The sequence below is a fragment of the Platalea leucorodia genome (genome assembly GCF_965183815.1).
Source record: "Platalea leucorodia genome assembly, chromosome: W".
NCBI lineage: Eukaryota > Metazoa > Chordata > Aves > Pelecaniformes > Threskiornithidae > Platalea > Platalea leucorodia.
The window spans coordinates 45,303,461-45,322,632 of record NC_138859.1 but is presented as its reverse complement, the minus strand read 5'-3'; the positions used below and the strand labels follow the sequence as shown (position 1 = coordinate 45,322,632).

The 19,172-nt window shown below is 44.9% G+C and overlaps 2 protein-coding genes across 2 annotated transcripts; one reads left to right on the top strand and one right to left on the bottom strand.

Moving 5' to 3' along the window:
- The first annotated feature begins 131 nt into the window (after positions 1-131).
- LOC309601814 (stAR-related lipid transfer protein 6-like) lies at positions 132-8,652 on the top strand. The gene is made up of 8 exons (XM_082334963.1): positions 132-169; positions 1,374-1,467; positions 1,631-1,680; positions 4,686-4,812; positions 5,758-5,875; positions 6,969-7,062; positions 7,171-7,326; positions 8,574-8,652. Exons 2-7 carry the CDS (start codon positions 1,378-1,380, stop codon positions 7,322-7,324), a joined length of 633 nt encoding a protein of 210 aa, XP_082191089.1. The 5' UTR covers positions 132-169; positions 1,374-1,377; the 3' UTR covers positions 7,325-7,326; positions 8,574-8,652.
- LOC309601812 (DNA polymerase iota-like) lies at positions 7,339-18,975 on the bottom strand. The gene is made up of 10 exons (XM_082334961.1): positions 18,820-18,975; positions 17,729-17,854; positions 16,840-17,004; positions 15,916-16,068; positions 14,697-14,933; positions 13,831-14,009; positions 13,459-13,550; positions 11,832-11,965; positions 10,433-10,635; positions 7,339-9,315 (listed from the first exon to the last, which is right to left on the bottom strand). The coding sequence occupies exons 1-10, from the start codon at positions 18,911-18,913 to the stop codon at positions 8,491-8,493; spliced, it is 2,208 nt and encodes a 735-aa protein (XP_082191087.1). The 5' UTR covers positions 18,914-18,975; the 3' UTR covers positions 7,339-8,490.
- Positions 18,976-19,172: the final 197 nt, after the last annotated feature.

The window sequence follows — 19,172 nt, the reverse complement described above, 5'->3', positions numbered from 1 at the left end:
TCTGCAAAATGGCGGCGCGCAGGCGCGGGGGCGGCCGCGCGGCCCTGCGGGAGTTGTAGTCGGAGGCGGGCGGCCGGCGCGGCGCTAGGCGGGACTACAACTCCCGGCGTGCCCCGCGGCGGGGAGGCGGGAAGGCGCCGGTCTCTCCGCTCCGTGCCGCGCCGCTGAGGTGAGTGCGAGCCGCCGCTGCCGTCTCCTCTTCCTCCCGCCCTGAGCCCCCGCTGGTGCGGCAGCCCGCCCGCCGCTTCGCCCGGGCCGCCGGCTCTGGGGGAGAGCGAGGAGCGGGGCTGCCGGGTGGGGTGTCCGCCGGCCCTCGCCTGGCCGCGCCTCCGCGGGGGTGCCGCCGGCCAGGCCTGCCAGCTGGGTGCGGGGCTGTGTGCGCCGGTGGGCCCGGCCAGCCCACCGCCCGAGGGTGTGCGATGTGCTCTGCCCGAGCCCTCGGCGGGCAGCCCGCCTTCGGGGGCGCAAGCCGAGCCCCTGCCTGACCTCCACAGGGTGTCACTGAGGTAGCACCGGACAAGGCTGTGCAACCGGTTACACGGGGCAGCCCCGTAAAGGCTGAGGTGTGAAGTGAACTTCGTGTGAGAGGCTGGTCCAGAAGTGTTGGTCCAGCGCTCCAGTGAGAGACTGGTCCACGGAGCCGGTCTCCAGTGAGAGACTGGTCCAACGCTCTTGGCCTGAGAACCGCAGTTGATGTTCTTAGGAGAAAGAAGAGCTCCCTGAGAGACACTGAGCGTGTTGGGGGGAGAAAGGGCCGGAGGCACGGAGTTCCAGCCCAGGGAGATGGCAGCCTTGGCTGGGTTGGGCTGGGCGGAGGGCGGCTTCTGCAACCCTGCCGCTGCACTATTTATCGCTAGAGCCAGGCCTCTCGCTTGCCAAAGAGTTTCCACAGTAACGCAGCCTACAACGATGGTTGCATAAAGCTCTGATGTAAGAAAAATCTCTCTTCCATTGTTCAAGCCTGTTTTAACTACGCAGTTTGGCTACTAGTCTAATGACTTTAGCAAATCATGGCAGAATCAGACTCTCAGGTGATAAACTGTATAAGGAGGGGAAATTTTAACGTGGGGTAATGATGGATTTAATATGGAATGAATAGAGTGTCTCGCTAGATGCTGTAATTCATTCTCAAGATCCACACCAATGGCTACTTCTCAGTAGCCCAGACTGGAAGTCAATTATAGAATTTTGTATAGATAAAGACTGTCTTTTTCTGAAATTGAATATGATGAGTAAAAAGTTCATTTGATAGAAATACTCAGCTAACGTATACTGAAGCTCGTGGAAAGAATACAGGAACGAGACCTATGTTTTTTTGCTCTTTAAGGAATGCTTTTATCATGTACCAGCAAATTGCTTTTAAATCTTCACAGATAAATGGACTATAAGAAAATTACAGATGAAGTTTCAGAAAAAATTTTATCATACAGTCAAGATGCTTCAGGATGGAGAGTGATAAAAGTTTCAGTAAGAAAATATTAGTAAATATTGTTTATAAAGTTATTTTTATTAAATATTTTGTTGCAAAAAGTGTTTAAAACTGTTTTCCTTTAAATATTAGTTGACAGCTCTTTATCAACTGCTCAGTTATCAACTGCTAAGTTTTTATTTTTCCTTTTTCTACTTTGAGAAAAATGTTACAGTTTCTTCAAAGCCTTCAAAAGAGTATGCAGGAAATATGTAAGTATTTACATTTTGTTTGTCATTGTAATGAATAACAACATCTTTTTTGAACAGCTACACCCAAGATTGAAATGGAGAAGTTAACCACGTTCTGCCCTTCATGAAAGTGTTTAGTTTTGTTAGCTGTAGAGAAGATTTTGCGCTGTGGTTACACTGGGTCAGCAGTAGGGCTGGAATACGAGAGGTGGATTTCCCAAGTGCCATCAGATGTGCTATGAAAACTGAATACTATATAACACTTACTAATGTGGAATAAGTAGATATGGAGTTGCAGTATTGGCAAAACGTGAAACGAATGAATTGTGAAATGACTGATACTTACACATGCAGACGTGCTTACGCTCTCGCTCTACCTTATCTGTCCTTTGTACCTTTTTCTTTCTGGCACCTGAAACTGAATTAACTGTACTGAGAAGAAGAAGGTCATATAATCTCTGGAGCAGCCACTTCATCTGTCCTTCCTTCTCCTGAGCGATGAATTCCGCGCTGTTGTTAAGCAGCTCGATTTGGCCCAAAGGGTGGAGTTAGGCGAGGCAGACGAAGCTGATTTCATAGCTTGCTGTCACTGATAGCGTTGGCCCTGCTCTTTATTTTCCTCCTCTCCTGGCTCTGCCATCCTGCTTCTCATTTATGGTGGCGGCGGCACTCAGCTGATTGTTTACCAAGCCGATTCAGCTCATTAAACCAGGGGAAAGAAAAAAAAAATCTCACTGAAGAGAAGTGTGCAAAAGCAGGGGAAAAGAGGACACTTGCAAGATGTCCTTAACCTCTCCCTGTTTTGTTTTTTTTAAATATATTATTAAAATGCCTAATGGGTATTAAATTATATTAAATAACAATCTAGACAGGTAGGCAGTAGAGACAATTTGCGTCTCGTTCTTTTTTGTTCTCAATATGATGAGGTGTCTGTGATTAGTGGTATTCTAAATCCAAAAGTCTTGCTTTGTTTTCTAATTATGTCTGAAGGTTTGAGCAGAGAAGGCAATAATTACAGAAGACAATGCTATATCACTAGTGTTACAGAAGAATTAATCTACAGTATTCTAATGGAAAGTAGCTGTAATATTTCATTAGAATACGTGAAAAGTACTGTTATCTTAATAAGAATTTGCATACTTTGTATGTGGCATTATTATTGTAATTCAGATCTTATTTCAGTACAGGTGGATGTGAAGGAGTGAGAGTCTGGTTGCTTAGAATTCATAAGAATGCGCCTGATTTATTTCTGTGAAGGAAAAAAGATAGGTTATAGTCTCAATCAAGCACGAAGCCGTTTTCAGTTGTACTCAGATCTGTACACAGCGAGGCCTTTGCAGCTAGGAGAAGCATCGTTGTGCTTTCTGCCCTTTGGTACGGGGAGCCAGAATCTTTAATTCATTTATTTTTGTACAAATCTTTGTCACATTGACAAGCAGGACTGGTCCGTGGCGTGTCTTTTGTGAAGGAATACTAGCTGTTCCTAGGAGCAAAAGTATAGCTGTTCGCATTTTCAGTTTGACACTGAATATTTATTAACTGCATATCACAAATGCCAGATTCTCTTTTAATTGGCAGGAGTATTAACAGTTTACTTTACTCGCTAGAAGAAATCTGTGTGGGATCTGGTAGTGAAAAGCAATAGAGATCCTTGCTTCCGTCAGGTGAAATATTTTCAGCAGAGTTCAGGGCAGCATTAAGGTGATTGTTCAAGGGTGAACAGGATTTTGTTTGGAATTATGTCACCTAAGCTCGCGAACGACAATGAGGTATGTCTTTCAGTTCGTCTAAGCTAGTGAGACTAGGTTTGGTGATCCAAGCGGTCTTTACCAGGCTTACTTCCTCTTTTTCCAGTGTTCTCAATAATCCCCTGTAAAAACTGGGAAGGCAGCTTTTTCACAAGCGTGCCCTTTCTTTTATCCTAGCAGCTGTGTCTTTCAGAAGCCTGGCCTAGAGGAAGTCCTCCTGATTAACAGCTCACACTGAGTTTAGGAGAGAAGATATTACAGGATGCAGGCGAGAGCTGCTTAGGAGATCGGTAAACATAAATTCATGGGAGTTACGGCAATAAAGGGTGTATCCAAATATTAATATGCCGGTTTTAACTGGTCCTGCCACAGCTTACGTTGGCTGTTTTTGAGGAGGCATTAAAATGTTTTCCATCACCATCGGACCAGCTGTAGTCAGCGGCGAAGCGAGTTTCTGGAGTAGTCAGATACGCCCACGCTGCGCTCACTCCACCAAGGCAGTAAGTGGTGACAGGAGTTGTTGCGGAGTGAAGAAACAGACCCGTGATCTTCCAGGGCCTCTGTGCTTGGGTTTGAGCTTGGCTGTCTTCGCCCTTTCTGACTTAACGCTCGTGCATCAGCAGGGGCTGTAAATCTGATTTCGTGTTTCTTGAGCTGTTTGCAAGCATAGTCTCCGTCGAGCTCATCTCTTGTCACGCGGCATCCTTCACCTTTGCATTTAATTGCTGTCAGTGAGCCCTTATCATCGTGATTCACAGTTTCTCCAGGAACTAGGTGTGAGAACTGTCAGCATCAGCGAGCAGTTCCCAGCGTTACAGGAGTTTCCTATTTCCTTGTGAGGGGCCCCTCTTCCCTTCTGTGAACTTTCCCTTGAACTCCTCAGAAGATTATGAACCAAAGCTGGAGAAGTGCCAGAACGTACTAGTTCATAAATAGCGAGGAGATTTGCAATCAGTGTCAAAATGGATTGAAAGTATCTGTATAGGAAAAATAAATAGATTAATTGGATATATTTAAATGAGCAGGTTCCTAGCTAATAGCTCACAAATAACTCATTTAAAATGTACGGTGTCAAGAATGTAATGGTCTCAAAAATCAGTTACGGAATAAGAATTCTTATTACTACTTGAATTTTAATCAATCCGTCAAGTGCAATCACATTCGTGCGCTTTACCTCATTATAGCCTGGCATCCCCAACTGCTAGATGCTTATCATTGTATAACTTATTTTTCCAATTCAGAAATGTGAATTCAACATCTGTTTTTTATACAATCTAGATACCGTGGAGAAGGGATAATTAAGGAAGTCCCTAGTAAAATTATTCCTTTTATGTATCTTCCTGAATATCGAAGCAAATGGGACAAAGCGTTACAGTCTTACAAGCTGTTAGAAAGGATTGACCAGGTAATACGATAATTTAATGCGAAGATTTTATTTTAACGGTTTCTGTATGAAGTATGGTGACTAAAAAGACCTCTACTGGGACAAAGAAAGCTCTTTCTGGGTCGGTAATAACTTCTAAACCTGCTGCTTATGTGAAATGGGTATGAAACGTGTCCCTCCCCTTAGGAGTTAAGTATTTATTGCGAAATAAATGTCCTCAAGCACGCCAAGAATTCGGTCCGTGGGAAACAACAGAAGTCTCCAACAAGAGCAGGGTGAGATGGAGACCCTGCAATCCCAACAAGACGTAGGGAAAGCTCCCTTCTCACAGTGAGCATGGCTTACACAACTTAAAAAAAAAATCCCCAAAGTCAAGGGCAGCATGGAAACGGAACTGATGCTGAATTCCAGTTGCTTGGGGCTTTGTCTCAGGCGCTCTGGAAACCCAGAACTCTGAATTCCCATGAAGAATATCAGTTCTGTGTTAGCTGGCTTTGATCTAACCACTCGAGAGAGGCCTCAGAACATATTACGCATGTATGAATGACTCAAGTGTATAAAAAGTATTCCCTAAACGAGAAAAAAAAAATATCCTCCCCTTTTTGTCTTCCCTGAACCTCTCCCTTTCCTCTGCCTGGATCTGCTAGAGTTGGTCAGATGGTAGGATGTGGTGGGACGTCCAACCCTACCTTCTTTGCCTTTTTTGGAACCGATTTGGTTGAAGAGATGATACGGCTTTGTCCTAGAACACAATGTGCGATCTAACGCAGAGAGGCAAAGGTGGAAGATCCCTTTCATGACTCTCGTGTTAGTTCAGCCCTAACAAGATATGAGGACTCTCACCTTAAAAACAGGAATCCAGTTTTGCCACATTCTCATTATTCAACACGTAATGCTGCTTTGCCAATTAAATAAAACTTGGCTTCTTCCATATTAATTCAAAAAATTACTTCTACTTACTTGTAGGACACGGGTATATACCACAGTGTAACGCACAGTTATGGCATGGGCCTGATTTCATCAAGAGATTTTGTTGACCTGCTGCATGTTAAACCATATCCTGGTGATATCCTTACAACTAACTGTAAGTTGCGTGTAACTACTGCATGTTTTCCTATTTTGGCTGCATTCTGGAAATCCTAAGGTGAATGGCTGAGGAATAGGTTCCGCAGCCTAATCGCAGTACGGAGTACCTTGCTCCGTCTGCCGTCTTACTGATGTTAACCGTCCCCGCCTGCTTATCCCCGAAACAAAGCTGGTTTTTAATACTGAAACTATCAAAATTGATCTTCAACGAAAATACGGTGTTCTTTGTTTAGTCTCCTCTTATGCCTCTATTGGAAAAATCGAAAACAATGCAGTAGTATGAGGAAGCTAGAATTTATTATTTCACTATATCCATTCAGTGTTTATTTAATAACACTTTTCTGTACTCGGGTGGCTTCCTGGCCGAATGCTGCTTGCCTAATACGCTGCTCTCTGACCAAACCTGCTCATTTGCTCCGCATTTGATTCTCTTTGAGTTTGGCTCTGTACACTTACACAAAACGTAAAATGATTAATAACTACGACTGTATGGCCAGCCAGGAAAACACCTCACTGCTGCTTCATTTCCGCGCTGATCTTTTGCCTTTGTCTGCATCTTAGCACGTGGCAGAAAACATCATTTTTTATCTTGGGACTTTACTGACCTATCGTTTTTTTTTCAAGCCATACTCTTACAATACTTTTATTATGCGAAAGTAATGGCTAACTAAAGAAAACAACCCCTCCTAACGACTGCTGTGTGTGTGCGCAGCAGTTTCCTCCTCTTCTCTGGGATTGCATTTACTAATTAATGACATCTGCTGACAAACTGACTTCTTTGTCCAGAACTAAGCCACACCTCAGCGCTTAGGTGCGTGTCATCACGTCTGAAGGATAATACTTTGGGGTATACCTGCCCAAACATCTATAGAAACTTTTATATGTATTGAATGACTTGCACAAATATTTAATGTCCTGTAGGCGTTCTGCGTACAGAACGGAATTGCTAAACACGCCAGTGACCATATTGCGAGATCTTGCGCTATCCTACAGCAGTCAGAGTGGTCTGTTTTTCAAAGGGAGCTTTGAGTCGTACGATTGACGTCTCTAAACAGCGTTCCATTTTGCTTTTTGTGTGGGGTGACTTCCAGCTGTCAGCGTGGAATACTCCGGCTGCCCTCCGACTCCCTCTTGTGTCCGAGGCTATAACAATCCCTGCGGATACGTGTGCTCGCCTTTGCCCGAGTGAGTATTTCAAGCCCCCTTCTATCGGCAGCTCTGGTTACTCAGTTGTCCTCTTTCACAGCAAGAGGAACGAGTGGTAACCGAAGGATTTTGCTCCTTCCACCCCAGGAATCCGGCGCACTCCAAGCTCGTTGTATTCATTCAGCCAGAACTAGGAGGAATGCTGCCCTGTTCTGTGGTGGAGACTGCATTACCTACTACTCTCATAAACTTAATCACCGACACGAGAGCTGGACTGAAAAGCTTGAAAGACCGTAATTAAACGTAAGTGGAAAATAATAAGCGCTTAAAGTCACGTGCATCTTTTACTTGGATTCATTTTTAAAGTAGATGATGAAGTTTCTTTTAATTGTGGTTTATATGGAAATGCGTAAAGCTTAACTGTTAAAATGGTGAATGCTGGTTTTCTCTGTTCTTGGGGATGATGCAAGAATTGACACTGAAGTGCCCTCGAAGTACAGGATGTCGCTTTCAGTGTAATCAGGTGATGTTTTGTAATATTTTTGCACTTTATATGCAGAGAATATATATATACACACATGAGAATCTGGTGATATAAATTATAGCAATGTTAAAATACAGTAGTCAACTATTTTGCCATAAAATATTTTGCTTTAAACACACTTTGATAAATTCTTACCTCAATTATGTGCTCTTGACTGAAACAAGCAAACATCTTGTGTACTAGAGGCTTTAAACGTGTTTATTAACTCGAAGTGTGCAAGTGTAATTAGCAACTATTTCGCTGTTTTGGAATTAAATATCTGAAGAAAAGCCTGACGAATTTGTATATAGCATCTCATTAAAAGCTGCTCTTTCTACACAGAGTTGTTTGTCATTTTCTGCATCCTGAGCACCAAACCTAAGCCATTTTTCTATGCTGACTGACTTCCAGGAGCAAGCTGGTGACACGATTCATTTGGAAGTCAGGTTTCCCATTCCCCCTTCGGATTTCTGGTACCTCTAGTTACGAGTTAACTGCAGGAAATAGCGGTAGCCACGCGAATTTCCATTACAAATTGCAGAAACAGTGGCGCAAATTAAAGAACAGTGGGAAAATCGCTTTCATCTTCTCTGCTGAATCCCCTCGCAAGCTGTTAGAAACAATTAACTGCATACATAGTATAACTCAATGAAAATTAAAGTAAAAATTCCTTCCCCCAGTCAGCGTGTTAACGTATTAATAGTGAATACTAAAATATGTTTGCATACTATATTTTTAGGACAACTAAAGATTCATCAGATAAATGTCAATTTATAAGAAAGAAAAATAACAGACTAATTACTACTTAAACAGAGTCACCAGCAGGTTCTATGTCGAAAGTTGTCAAAATAGATTTTTAATATTCACATCTTTACAGTAAGCTTTTCACAACTAAAGTGCCTTCAAGCGCCGATGCTTACAGCATCAGTGTTACGAAAAATGTTTCACTGTGGTTTAAAGTATCTTAGCAAATTGTTAGACTGTGATAAACAGGGTGCTGTATTCCTTCTTCCTTTATTTGTTTTAGGCTTTTCAGGGGGTTTATCCGTAGAAGCCTTGGACACAGGTTCCCGACTCTTCCATTCAGCTAGTAGTTCTTCTTGCACATCTGCAGGCAGTTCATAAAAAGTCTTTGTGTCAACCTGCGGAGGAAATACAATTCCTGCTTGCGTACCGTGAGTCTTAGCCTCAGGAGGTGTTTCAAAGGCCGGCTCATCTTTATCCGCGAGAGCGACAGGCCGAACAGTTTGGCTGGCTCCAGCTTCTGGGGATGACAGATCTCTCCCTCCAAAGTTCAGAGGGGCGGTAGCTTGGTTTTCCGTACCGCTGCTTGTCAGTGCGCTTCTGGCACGCTCGGAAGAACAACCGGCCCTGGAGCCGTCTGCCAGAGCGGCCGCAGATCCGTGAGCGGCCGGGAGATGCGTACTGCGCCCTGCGGAGTGCCTGTCGCTGTTCAGGCCCTCGGAATCTGGGGAAGTGCTGTGTCCCTCTTCCGCAAAACATCCTGCTGGCTGACCCCAAACGTTCTCAGTAGGGACTGCTGCTGGTTTTTCAGAAATAAGTTCTTTTTGAATATCTTCTGGAAGTTCCCTGAAGACTTCCTGGTCAATATCATCAGGAGACAAATGAAATGGGAAGTCAGGAATTCCTGCTTTTTTTATATGGCTTTTCTTTTCCTCGGAAAGTCTCCTAGTTTTTGTAGTGCCGGTTCTCTTGCAGTTCTGGTTCCAAGAAGCACTTCCCTCACCTTGTGAGACCTCTTCCGCGTCCTGTGGCAAAAAACATATGGAAAAGCCCAAGTATGTTCTGTGTCATCTACTAGTTACCGAGCACTGTTTTACTAACAGCAAGTTCTTCAAATTATTCCTTAACAGACAGTAATTTTTTTTTCCCTTATGATGGGTAGTGGTTTCTTAAATCTTATTTTCAAACATAGACCTTAAAAAGTACATCCACGTAGGAATCCTTTTCTTATTTTACAGTCGCAAATACCTTGAAGTTACATTTTATTGCTTTAAAACTCGGTGGAGCTTTAGAATACACAATATGATGTTATCCCTCATAGTCCTGAGCAGCTGAGAAACAGGCAAGTTTATCAATACGCAAAATTGCTGCGTCAAGACAGAAAGAGTAAATCCATCACACAACTTAATTTTGAAGTTACTAAGTCTCTGTGCTATGTACTGAAGGCGTCTTTGGGAATACTTAGCAGCCTTTCCACGGACGGCTTTTACGCTGTCTAGCATATGCAATTGGGAGGTAGGAGAGTTGTTCAATTCCGAGCGGGAATTAGAAGCTAGCGCTAGATCAGAAGCTAGTGCTGGTGGCCAGTACGGAATCAAATCTTTGATTAATTTCTCGTCTGAACAGGGAGACTCGAGAATGCACCGGAAGGTAAATAATCACTGTGAAAGTATCTCTAATCACTGTGAAAGTATCTTAATAAAAGCAACAAGGTAAATCACAAGCAACTTTAAGGAGATTTTAGGCTAAGGTAGAAGATGCTTCAGTGTGACAACATCTGAGTAAGTGGCCTGTTGTTCCGCAAATGCTAAACAAAGGGCAGATCTTGCTGGAACGAACAGCCAAATTCTGTTTTTTACAAGACCTAAGTTTGGCTTTCTCCCTCAGTGAATTCTGTCCCCTTCAGTTAAGGGGCTTGCTGTCCCATTCAAGACAGTACTAACCCTCTTTGAAGCAGCCTGCCTAATGAAAGCAAGCAAACAAGTTAACCCCTGCTCAGAAGACTCCAAAGAAATCTTCATTTTCACCAGGTGAATAAAACTACTGATCCGAAAGCAGTTCAGGTTTAAATCTATATAACAAAGACAGAAATAACTCAGAATTTTCTTATCTGCAGATAGTTTTCAGTATCTTTCAGCTTACCCGGACACGTTTCCCAGAGCCTGATGGTGGTGACATCTGCTTGAGATAGAAACCAATCGATCCTTTCTTGCTGCTAGGAAGATCTTTGAGGTTGGAGAAGCAGACACTCAAAAGGGTAAGATGAAATGGTAGATCTACATCTATCATCTTTCGGAAGAGTTTCATTAGTATGTCAACCAATGGGGAGAGAACGTTGCTGCTTTCTGAAAGAAAAAAGGGGGGGGGAAAAAGCGATGTATGTAATCAAAAGTGACTAAGGTGGATTTAAATAGCAAAGTGCAAAGGCAAACTTCGAACTTCACATTCTGAACTTTCATCGTTTTGCACGTACACAGAAAATAAGAGATGGGCCATAATCTATGAAGTTGAAAATACAGTGTTATTCTTAGCAATATCAGAATATTTATAACTCCATCTATATACACTAAGGAAACCTTTATTCATCCCAAAACATGAATTCCTGAAGTATTCAACTCTAAACACTGCTAAAGGCTTCCAAAATAATCTGTCAATATTGTTGTTAAGTTATTGTTTTTGTTAATCTGCCCCGTCCTCCAGTAAAAATGCTGAATGTCTCACCTGTGAAGATTACTTTAGAATATGTACTTAGGTTAGAAAAGAAGAATTACAGAACACAAGCCAAGGGGAATAGATACAAAAAATGATCTAATTCTACCGAAAATGGCCTTCCCCGGGCCACGCAGTACATAACATTACCCCGACGCCGGTAAGAACAGCATGGTTTATTGGTGTTCGCGTGACTATGAGCTGACAGTAGTCGTTAGTCTCCTCCGATGTAGAAATCCAGTAGCAATTTTGAAGTGAGAAGCTACCCAGATTTTCGATAGCTTCTCCGGGACTGTGAGAAGTAATTTGGGAATCAAAGTCGGGGAACGGCGATGCTGGGTGCTGACACAGCAGTGATTCAGATTTATTTCCTCACCCCAATCGAAACGAGGTGTCAAATGAATTGCAATTGCTGGGTGGAAAGCTTAGGTCTGAGAAGGATCAGAGCCTTGATGTTATTAATTTTCAGAGGTACCTCAAAGAGACATTTTATTACATAATAAAACTGAGAACAGAATTCAAATCCCTAACAGAGAAAAGCAGATTAATCTGGGAAGCAGCCCCCAGTCGCCCTTTCCCTCCCCACCAAGAAATGTACTGCCAGGAATCCAGCCAGACGGGGTTAAACATGGTAGTAACATAGAAGTTATCCCGACAGTGACGTTCTGTACGTTTTTAGCGTATCTCATCAAGATACATCCACTACAAGTAACGGAAAAGTTTCCAAATATTAAGCGTAGGGAATATTATCATGACATTAAGTAACGGAATTTTACAGAGAAGTTAGGTGGTAGCAGCACAGAGTTGATACTTTCAAAAAGTCTAAGTTTACCTTTTCCAAATTTCTGACTGAGATGAGGTGGAATAGGACACTGACGACTTTCCCGATTAAACCATTTATCGGTTGAGGAGAACTGGCGTATGGTCAGTCTCACTGTGTGCGGCTGCCGTCCATCTTTGTGTATCCTACGAAACAGTACCGCGCGCAGAGCAGTAAGCGTTACTGCGAGTGTTTTACAGAGGGTCTGTGGCAATGTCACAGCGTCTAGGTTACCAAGTCACTTAAATTAAATGTTACAGATCTCTCCCGGCTTCTGGCTTTACTCCACTGATTCTACAGGGAACTTTGGGTCCTAGCTGTTCCCTTAATTACCCCGAAGTTAAAAGTTCAATACAAGGTGAATACCGTCTCCGAGAGCCTTCAACTGAAACGAATGTGAAAATTAAGTGGGTCAGCCTGCAATACCGCCCCGTTTCAATATTTAATACGTTCAAAGTAGTACAGTCTTTGCAGTTACACCCCGTCTAACCCTCAGCTTTTAGCTCTTCTTTCTGCTTTGCTAGGAAACATCCCCACCTCAGCAGCAAAAGGTTAGCTGGCTTTTGGATGAAGGGTAAGAAGCAAAGTATATAATTGTTTCTTTCCCCCTCCAAAAGGCACGGAGAAGGTATTTTCCCTACAAAAAAGAAATAATTTCTCAACTCTCCATGTTGTAAACGAGATAGGACAAAGAGCCTCGCTTCAAGTTTTGTGACTGCTGCGCAGCGTCTGAGATGCAGACAAAAGACTGCTTGCCCACAACGTGAATAACTAAAATGGATAGATGTGTTGTGAAACTTCCATCGATGTGGGGACAGAAAACCTTTAAGACTTGTAGATTATTTTAAGGCTTGGAGAGGCATGCGGAGAATATGAAAATAGTTAGAGAAAAACAAATAAAAATAAAAAACTAATGGGGGGACACAAAGGCTATTCAGGACTGACACAAAGAGGGTTTCAAAAATCAGACGTTGAAGCATGGCAGAAGAGGAAACACAGTTCAGCGCTGCTAGAATATTATTCCCTTTTATTAATTTAAGTAAAGGGAGTCACAGGATAGAAAGGGAGGCTAGGAAAGTCACAGTAGTCAAGACGTGAGTAAATGCATCCTGGTGTTTTTGCCTAGTATCTTGGGTTTGGGTGCTGCCTGGATTCGCAGGGCAAGGCAAGGAGGAAGAAAGGAAAATGTTCTTTCAGACTGACAGAAAAATAAGCTGTGAAACAGCAGACATGCGTAAATGGCGATAACCAAGGGTCTGAGAGTAGAGAAAGTCACTTATGGCGAGAGAAAGAAAACCTAGGGTCCTTCACAGAGATCAGTGAAGGCGCACGAAATATTGCGACGCGCAGCCAAAGCAACAGAGAAGGCTTAGCAAGTGGAATATGCGAAGATCTTTGTCAGGGAGGCTGCACAGGAATGGCAGGGCTGGCAGCCAGAGGAAAGCAGGGGAATACAGCAGGACAATCCGTGAATCGAGGAACAAGAGAGCAAAGGGGAAGTTGGAGAGGCAGGGGCTGTCCCTATACGCGGCGTTTTGCGGAGCGAAGAAATGTAGAGTAGGAAACAAACCTAACAAAGGCTCCAAGTCCCTTCGGATCACAAGTTCAGTCAGCAAAAAGAGCTAGGGAAGAGAGTCACCTGTCTAATAGGTTAGGAAGCAGTTCTTCAATTTTCTCTTTAACTTCCACCTCCGATGAACATTTTTTAAAGGAATCTTCATCACTAAAGGACTAAAAAAAAAACCACGTTAGTCCTTTCAATTTTACATTTACTTCAAAATTCTGAAGAAGGAAGAAAGGATCACAATTAAGTGTGTAGAATTAACACCAAGATACGTTTGACACTCAGAGCTCACCTAAATTCCAGGAGAATTATACATTAATTGGAGTAGTACTAGAGAATACATACAAAAATGCATCATTTTGCTTAGTCCAGCAAAGCTGTGTAAAACTAAAAAACCTAAAAACTTTACACTGCTCTGTGTAAAGTGCTTCAGAACGATACCGGTACCTGAGGAGGGCCTGATGGAGTCACAGGGGAGTCGTCTTCTCCGTAGCTGAGTTTTTGGATCCGCTGAGCAATAGAAACACCTAGTTCCTTCTCTAACGCAGCAGACGGAAACGCTTGGAGATCACACACGTTCCTAACGCCCAGCGTTTCAAGGCGTTTGGTAGTTTTGTAGCCAATGCCTAAATACAACGTGCATTAAAAACACACAGAAAAGTGAAAATACACATACATATACATATAAAACGCCCACCCACGTACTGACACTTATTTTTGCTACTGCCATGCAGGCTTTTCAGCAACGTTTTTGGTGAGTTTCCATTTGAGTTTTAGAATCTGGCACTAGAAACGGCGCGCTGGGACGCAGCAAGGGTCTGCCTGCGCCGGTAGCCCACACCAACGCTTCCTGGCCAACGGCGCGGTGTCAGCATAGAATAATTAGGAAAAGTCCTTCCTCCGAGTATTCTCTCAGGCTCCAATAGTCTGTTTTAATAACTGCCAGTAGGTTTCCAGTCAGCAAGTTTAAAAAAGTTTCTATTTAAAACCTAGTATCAACCACAATGTTTGGGCTTCAGTAAAAACGAACGGAGATTTTAGGCTTTCTGAAGGTATCTTGTGAAGCGCTGCAACGCATTTATGTCACAACCAAAAATTCAGAAAACCAAAGTCCTTTCATTCCTTCTGCTAAACAAAACTCAAACAGCTTATGAAATAAAAAGAAAGCCCCCGAAACACACACCTGCACACCCCGCTGCCTGCTTGCGAGAACTAGATTTTAAAATTATTTCAGCTATAATTTTTTCAGTATTTCTTCTTAGCATCTTAAGAGTTGCCAACACGCTCTCCGTCTACGCTCGCACCGTACTTACCAGGCACTTTTTGGATGTGATCAAGGCTGCGTATTAGATCTTGACGGCTCTCGGGCAGAAGAACTGTTTGTTGATTTGGTTTAAAGGTCCCAGATACCAGTTTAGACAGTAATTTGTTAGAGGCCACTCCTGCGCAGCCTGTGAGGCCCAGGCTCGCGCGTATGGCTTCCCTGAACTCCTCCGCGATCCGAGATCCAACGACTAGCCTCACGTGCGTTGTATCCTGCAAATTGATAGCTGCAAGAGAAAAAGCAAGCGGTGTTCAGTATGTAAACAGGCACCTAGTTAGCTAATTCTCCAGATTTAGATCTTTTTTACGTTGCATAAAGCAGTACAAGAGAGGATGGTCTCAGGAGTCAAGTGGTATTGCCATGGCTTCTGTATCCAAGTTTAACCTCACTCCTAGCGCCCAAAAACGCTGCTAAAAGGGAGCCTGCTGCTGTCCCAAACCAGGGGCATACTGTCCAGGAAGCGGAATGTTTCGGGAGTAGTTTAAAGATAAAATACAATCTATTAAGAGATGTCAAAAATGTTCAATATCACAGATTCTTGTACCAATGTCACCGAAGTAGAGATTTACAAATCTTTAACGTCGAGGGCTGCCTTGCAGCTAAGCCTTTGTTACTGACAGGCAAATGCCAAAGGAGGAAAAGGATTATTCAGGCATTTTCCTCCTCTCCAAACCATGCAAATAACTCAAAGTCCAGGGAAAAACCAACCGCTTTCCTTCCTAGCGCATGAAACGAGTATTGCGGCACAGCTACTGCGTTCACATTTGCCGATGTACGAAGCAGCTCCGTTAGCTACTTCAGTCTCAGTAAATCTATTCCTAATGGCTACAGCAAAAACCTACTCTGTTTTTTGGTTTTTATTCGTGAAAAAACACAATTTTGCCAATTGACAACAACATTCCAGCGGAAACAAAATTCTGCGTCTTACTACAGTAAAACTACTTCAAAGAAAAAAAAAAAAGGGACAATGAAAATCTGCTCTCTCAAATCCTTGTGCATGCTTATCTACCACAGAGATTTATTTTTTGTACAATCTAGCTGGAGCGCTGATTAGCATTTGGGAAACGCGCACTCTCAAATACAGAAACCAAGCACAGAGCAATACAAGTTTCCAGCTGTTCAGCTCTGGTCAATACTTAGACAAATACTTTGTACTGAACTTCACCGGCATTCACCGTATTTTGCAACGTGAAGAATGTTTAACTCGCCTTGGTTGTTGTAGACGTGGCCGGACGCACGGACTCTGCAACTTCCACTTTGCTGTAGCTGCTTTAGTCTTTTCTCTACGATCTCGGTGATATCCACAAAATTTTCATCAAACCCAAGCCTTTCCACCAGCGGACAAAATTCCCCCAACAACTCTAGGAGGAAAAGATAGCCAAGGATAACATGCACACAACTAATAACCTGAGGGTTTCCCGTCTGCATCAATCCACGGCGGATCTCCCATGGATTCAAGCAGGATGCTAGCGTGAAGAGAAACTGTTCTCTTCCAGATAAAATAATAAGGCCCTTATTTTAGCAAAGGTGGAGAAGAGGAATATTTCTTCATCCCACAACTACCTGTCATCTGCTTTTCTTCTCCCCAAATCTTTCTTTCCTCATTTCTTTTTGAAATTAAGAGTTCTTAACCTCTGCGGTACTTTCTCCTAAGGAAATTGTTTCCCAGCTAGGTGGGCTTTAAGTTATTACTATTTCACCTGCGAACACTGCTAATGATAAAAGCAGTGATCAATGCCAATGCTGGCGTATCGTTTAATTCAGAGACACTGGAGAAGTTCACCCACTCGAAAGCTTCACATTTGGAAATACGTTACTGCAGTCAGTATTTAAATAAGAAAAATTGTTCCTAAAGAACTACGCGGGCATAATCCTAACACAGCATAAGGCCCCACAGAACATCAGTTTGATACGTTTATAGTGCCTGGCCCAGACGGCAACCAAGCCTGACAGCTTGTTTTATGAAATATCGACGTTGTACGACTGTAAGTATTATCGCCACGGCGCGAGGCTCACCCTAATAAGAACTTTTAGAGCAGAAAAATGCCGTATACTATTGCACACGTCTGCACGTGCCCACAGAGTTTAACAGAAAGCGTTTGTCCTCTACTGAAAAACCGTTAATTTTGTACCTGTAACTTTGTATGACATTTCCCTGTATGGAGTCAGATCTTCGCCGTTAACCAGCACCAGCTGAGGACACTTCTCCTTGGCATCCCTGACAGACATCAATTTCTTAACTCCAAGTTTTCTGGCTTCATAGTTACAGGTAACGACGATGTTTTTCTGTTGCACACCTAAAAATAAAGGTTAAATGGTTTTTTTTCAAGGTTTCTTGGTACTTCACGGAAGACCGCAGTACTTTCGTGTCACTGCAAGACCGGGAAGCGCACGCTTGGATCAGAACGCGACGTCGCAGAACAAGCAAACCGACCCACCCAGCAGTCTTGTTTGACAAGACGATGAGAAGGACAGATCTCTTGATTCACGCTGCTGGACGGTAAGAATATTTTACCACCTTACAGATATTTTTTCCCCTTGTAATATCGCTCTTAATTTGGGGCCTTTTCAGGCAAGCTGACCCATCAAAGCGCTCTTTATGCCATAGTCATTTTACGATGTGCTTTCTCCACCGGTCGTAGACACTGTTGGCTGCCTCGCCTTCGTTCTTAACTTCTGGACGGAACAAAGCATGCTTTAAGCATGACTCTGTCCCAGGGCTCGGGCTCACCCGCGGAGCTCAGCCCTCCCTGTGCCCACGTACGTTATAAACCACCTTCAATCCCCAGCGCTGCTCAGACACGTCGGCAAGCGCCTCTACTTGCGCTCAAGAGGCTTTATTAATCCTGGAGTCACAGCTACACGGAGTCCAGGCTGCACCTTGTTCACTCCGCATGCGGTTACAGCTCCGGCGTGACCGCCTGTATCTCACCACACAGGCATTTTATCTTGAATTCATGTCCTTCGTTTCTTCTGCCCGAATACACCCAATCCCCAAATTAACAGCAAAGTAACTCGTACCTAGAGGCTTGTCTCGTAATTCAGGATTACGGATCATTTCGACTTGTGCATAGAAGCAGTCCAAGTCAACGTGCACGATCACCCTGCAAGCTGCGCTCCTTCCCGACGCAGGCTTGCTGTGGCCTGCTGCAAGGAAAGGAAACGAACCGCTTAAAAATTACTAGCCGCCTTCTATGTGCCGTAACGAACTTGTTTTAAAATTAAGCCTTCCTAATAAACAGATATTACAAGAAGAATATAAAATTTACAAGTTTTCTACTAATTCTAGCGCTGCGTGAATTCTAGGATTACTTAGGAGCGTAAGGCATCCATAGCAACTCGGCTTACTACTAAACACGCCGGTTTTCAGAGGCTCTATTTGGTTTTGACGGAACCGTTTTAGAACATCGCTTTACTGATCCTTTCACAGTGGAACACTGAAACTTCTTTTTGATATATTTCTGTGAAATAATCTGTAACTCCGCTAAGATAGCTGTATCTGCCTTTCCCAGGGGCGGCCAATGAAGATGGCAAACCACCACCCCACCAACAGCAAACCCCGCTAGGAAAACAAGCCCGCCAAGTTAAACAAAGCAAAAGAAAATGTAGGGAAAAAAAAAAAAAAAAAGGTTTTTATTTTTCTAAGCTGCAAATAACCCCAGTTAGTTGACACGGTCCGAACGAAACCCTGCGCTCTCTCTGCGTGCTGCTGTGGGGGCGGCGTTGTCAGCGTCCACCGCGGTCCCAGCGGAGCAGCACCGCGGCTACCAGCGGCCTCACGGCAATAATTAAAAAAGGAAAAGGCGGGCGCTGCCCGCCCCGGAGCGGCTCGGCCCCCTCACGGCTCCCAGGCGGGGCCCGCCTGTGCCCGCCCCGGCCGCGGCGCCGCGGTCCGGGCCCGGCCGCCCCCCGCCATCCCGGCGGGGCGACGCCGCCTCCCTCGCCCCCCCCGCCCGGGCCGCGGAGCTCCCCCCCCCCCGCCCCGCAGCCCTTCGGAGCGGAGCGGGCCCCGCCAGACCGCGGCCGCCCGCGGGGGAGCCCCGGCGGGACGCGGGCTCCGCGCTCCCCTCAGCGGCCGGCGCCATCGCTCCCCGCCCGCGGCCCGCGCTCACACGGGGCGGGCGGGGCGGCCCCGCCGCCCGGCTGCGGGCGAAGCCAGTCCTCCTCCTCGTCGTCCTCCTCCGTGGGCGGCGGGAAGGGCTCCATGCCGCCTCGGGGCTGACTCAGCCGCCGCCGCAGAGCCGCTCCCTGCAACCGCCGCCGCCGGCGGGGACGGCCGCGCTCCCGCCGCTCCCCCCGCCCCGCGCCCGCCCCGCGGAGGAGGCGGCGGCCGCCCGCGCCGCGCAGGTCCTAGCGCCGACGCGGGGGCGGAGGGGGAGGGGGCCGGGGCCTCCGCCGGGCGCCTGCGGGCTGCGAGGCCGCCGAGCCCGGCCCCGGGGGACGCCGCGGGAGGGCGGCCGGGTCT

Bases quoted from the DNA above. Each gene is read 5' to 3' on its own strand.
- LOC309601814 (XM_082334963.1), top strand. From the start codon at position 1,378: ATGGACTATAAGAAAATTACAGATGAAGTTTCAGAAAAAATTTTATCA. The intron at 1,681-4,685 runs GTAAGTATTTAC...TATACAATCTAG, and splicing joins AAAGAGTATGCAGGAAATAT to ATACCGTGGAGAAGGGATAA. The intron at 7,063-7,170 runs GTGAGTATTTCA...CTTCCACCCCAG, and splicing joins GTGTGCTCGCCTTTGCCCGA to GAATCCGGCGCACTCCAAGC.
- LOC309601812 (XM_082334961.1), bottom strand. From the start codon at position 18,913: ATGGAGCCCTTCCCGCCGCCCACGGAGGAGGACGACGAGGAGGAGGAC. The intron at 17,005-17,728 runs GTACGAGTTACT...CTTTATTTTTAG, and splicing joins ATTACGAGACAAGCCTCTAG to GTGTGCAACAGAAAAACATC. The intron at 11,966-13,458 runs GTGACTCTCTTC...ACTGTTTCGTAG, and splicing joins CTTCCTAACCTATTAGACAG to GATACACAAAGATGGACGGC.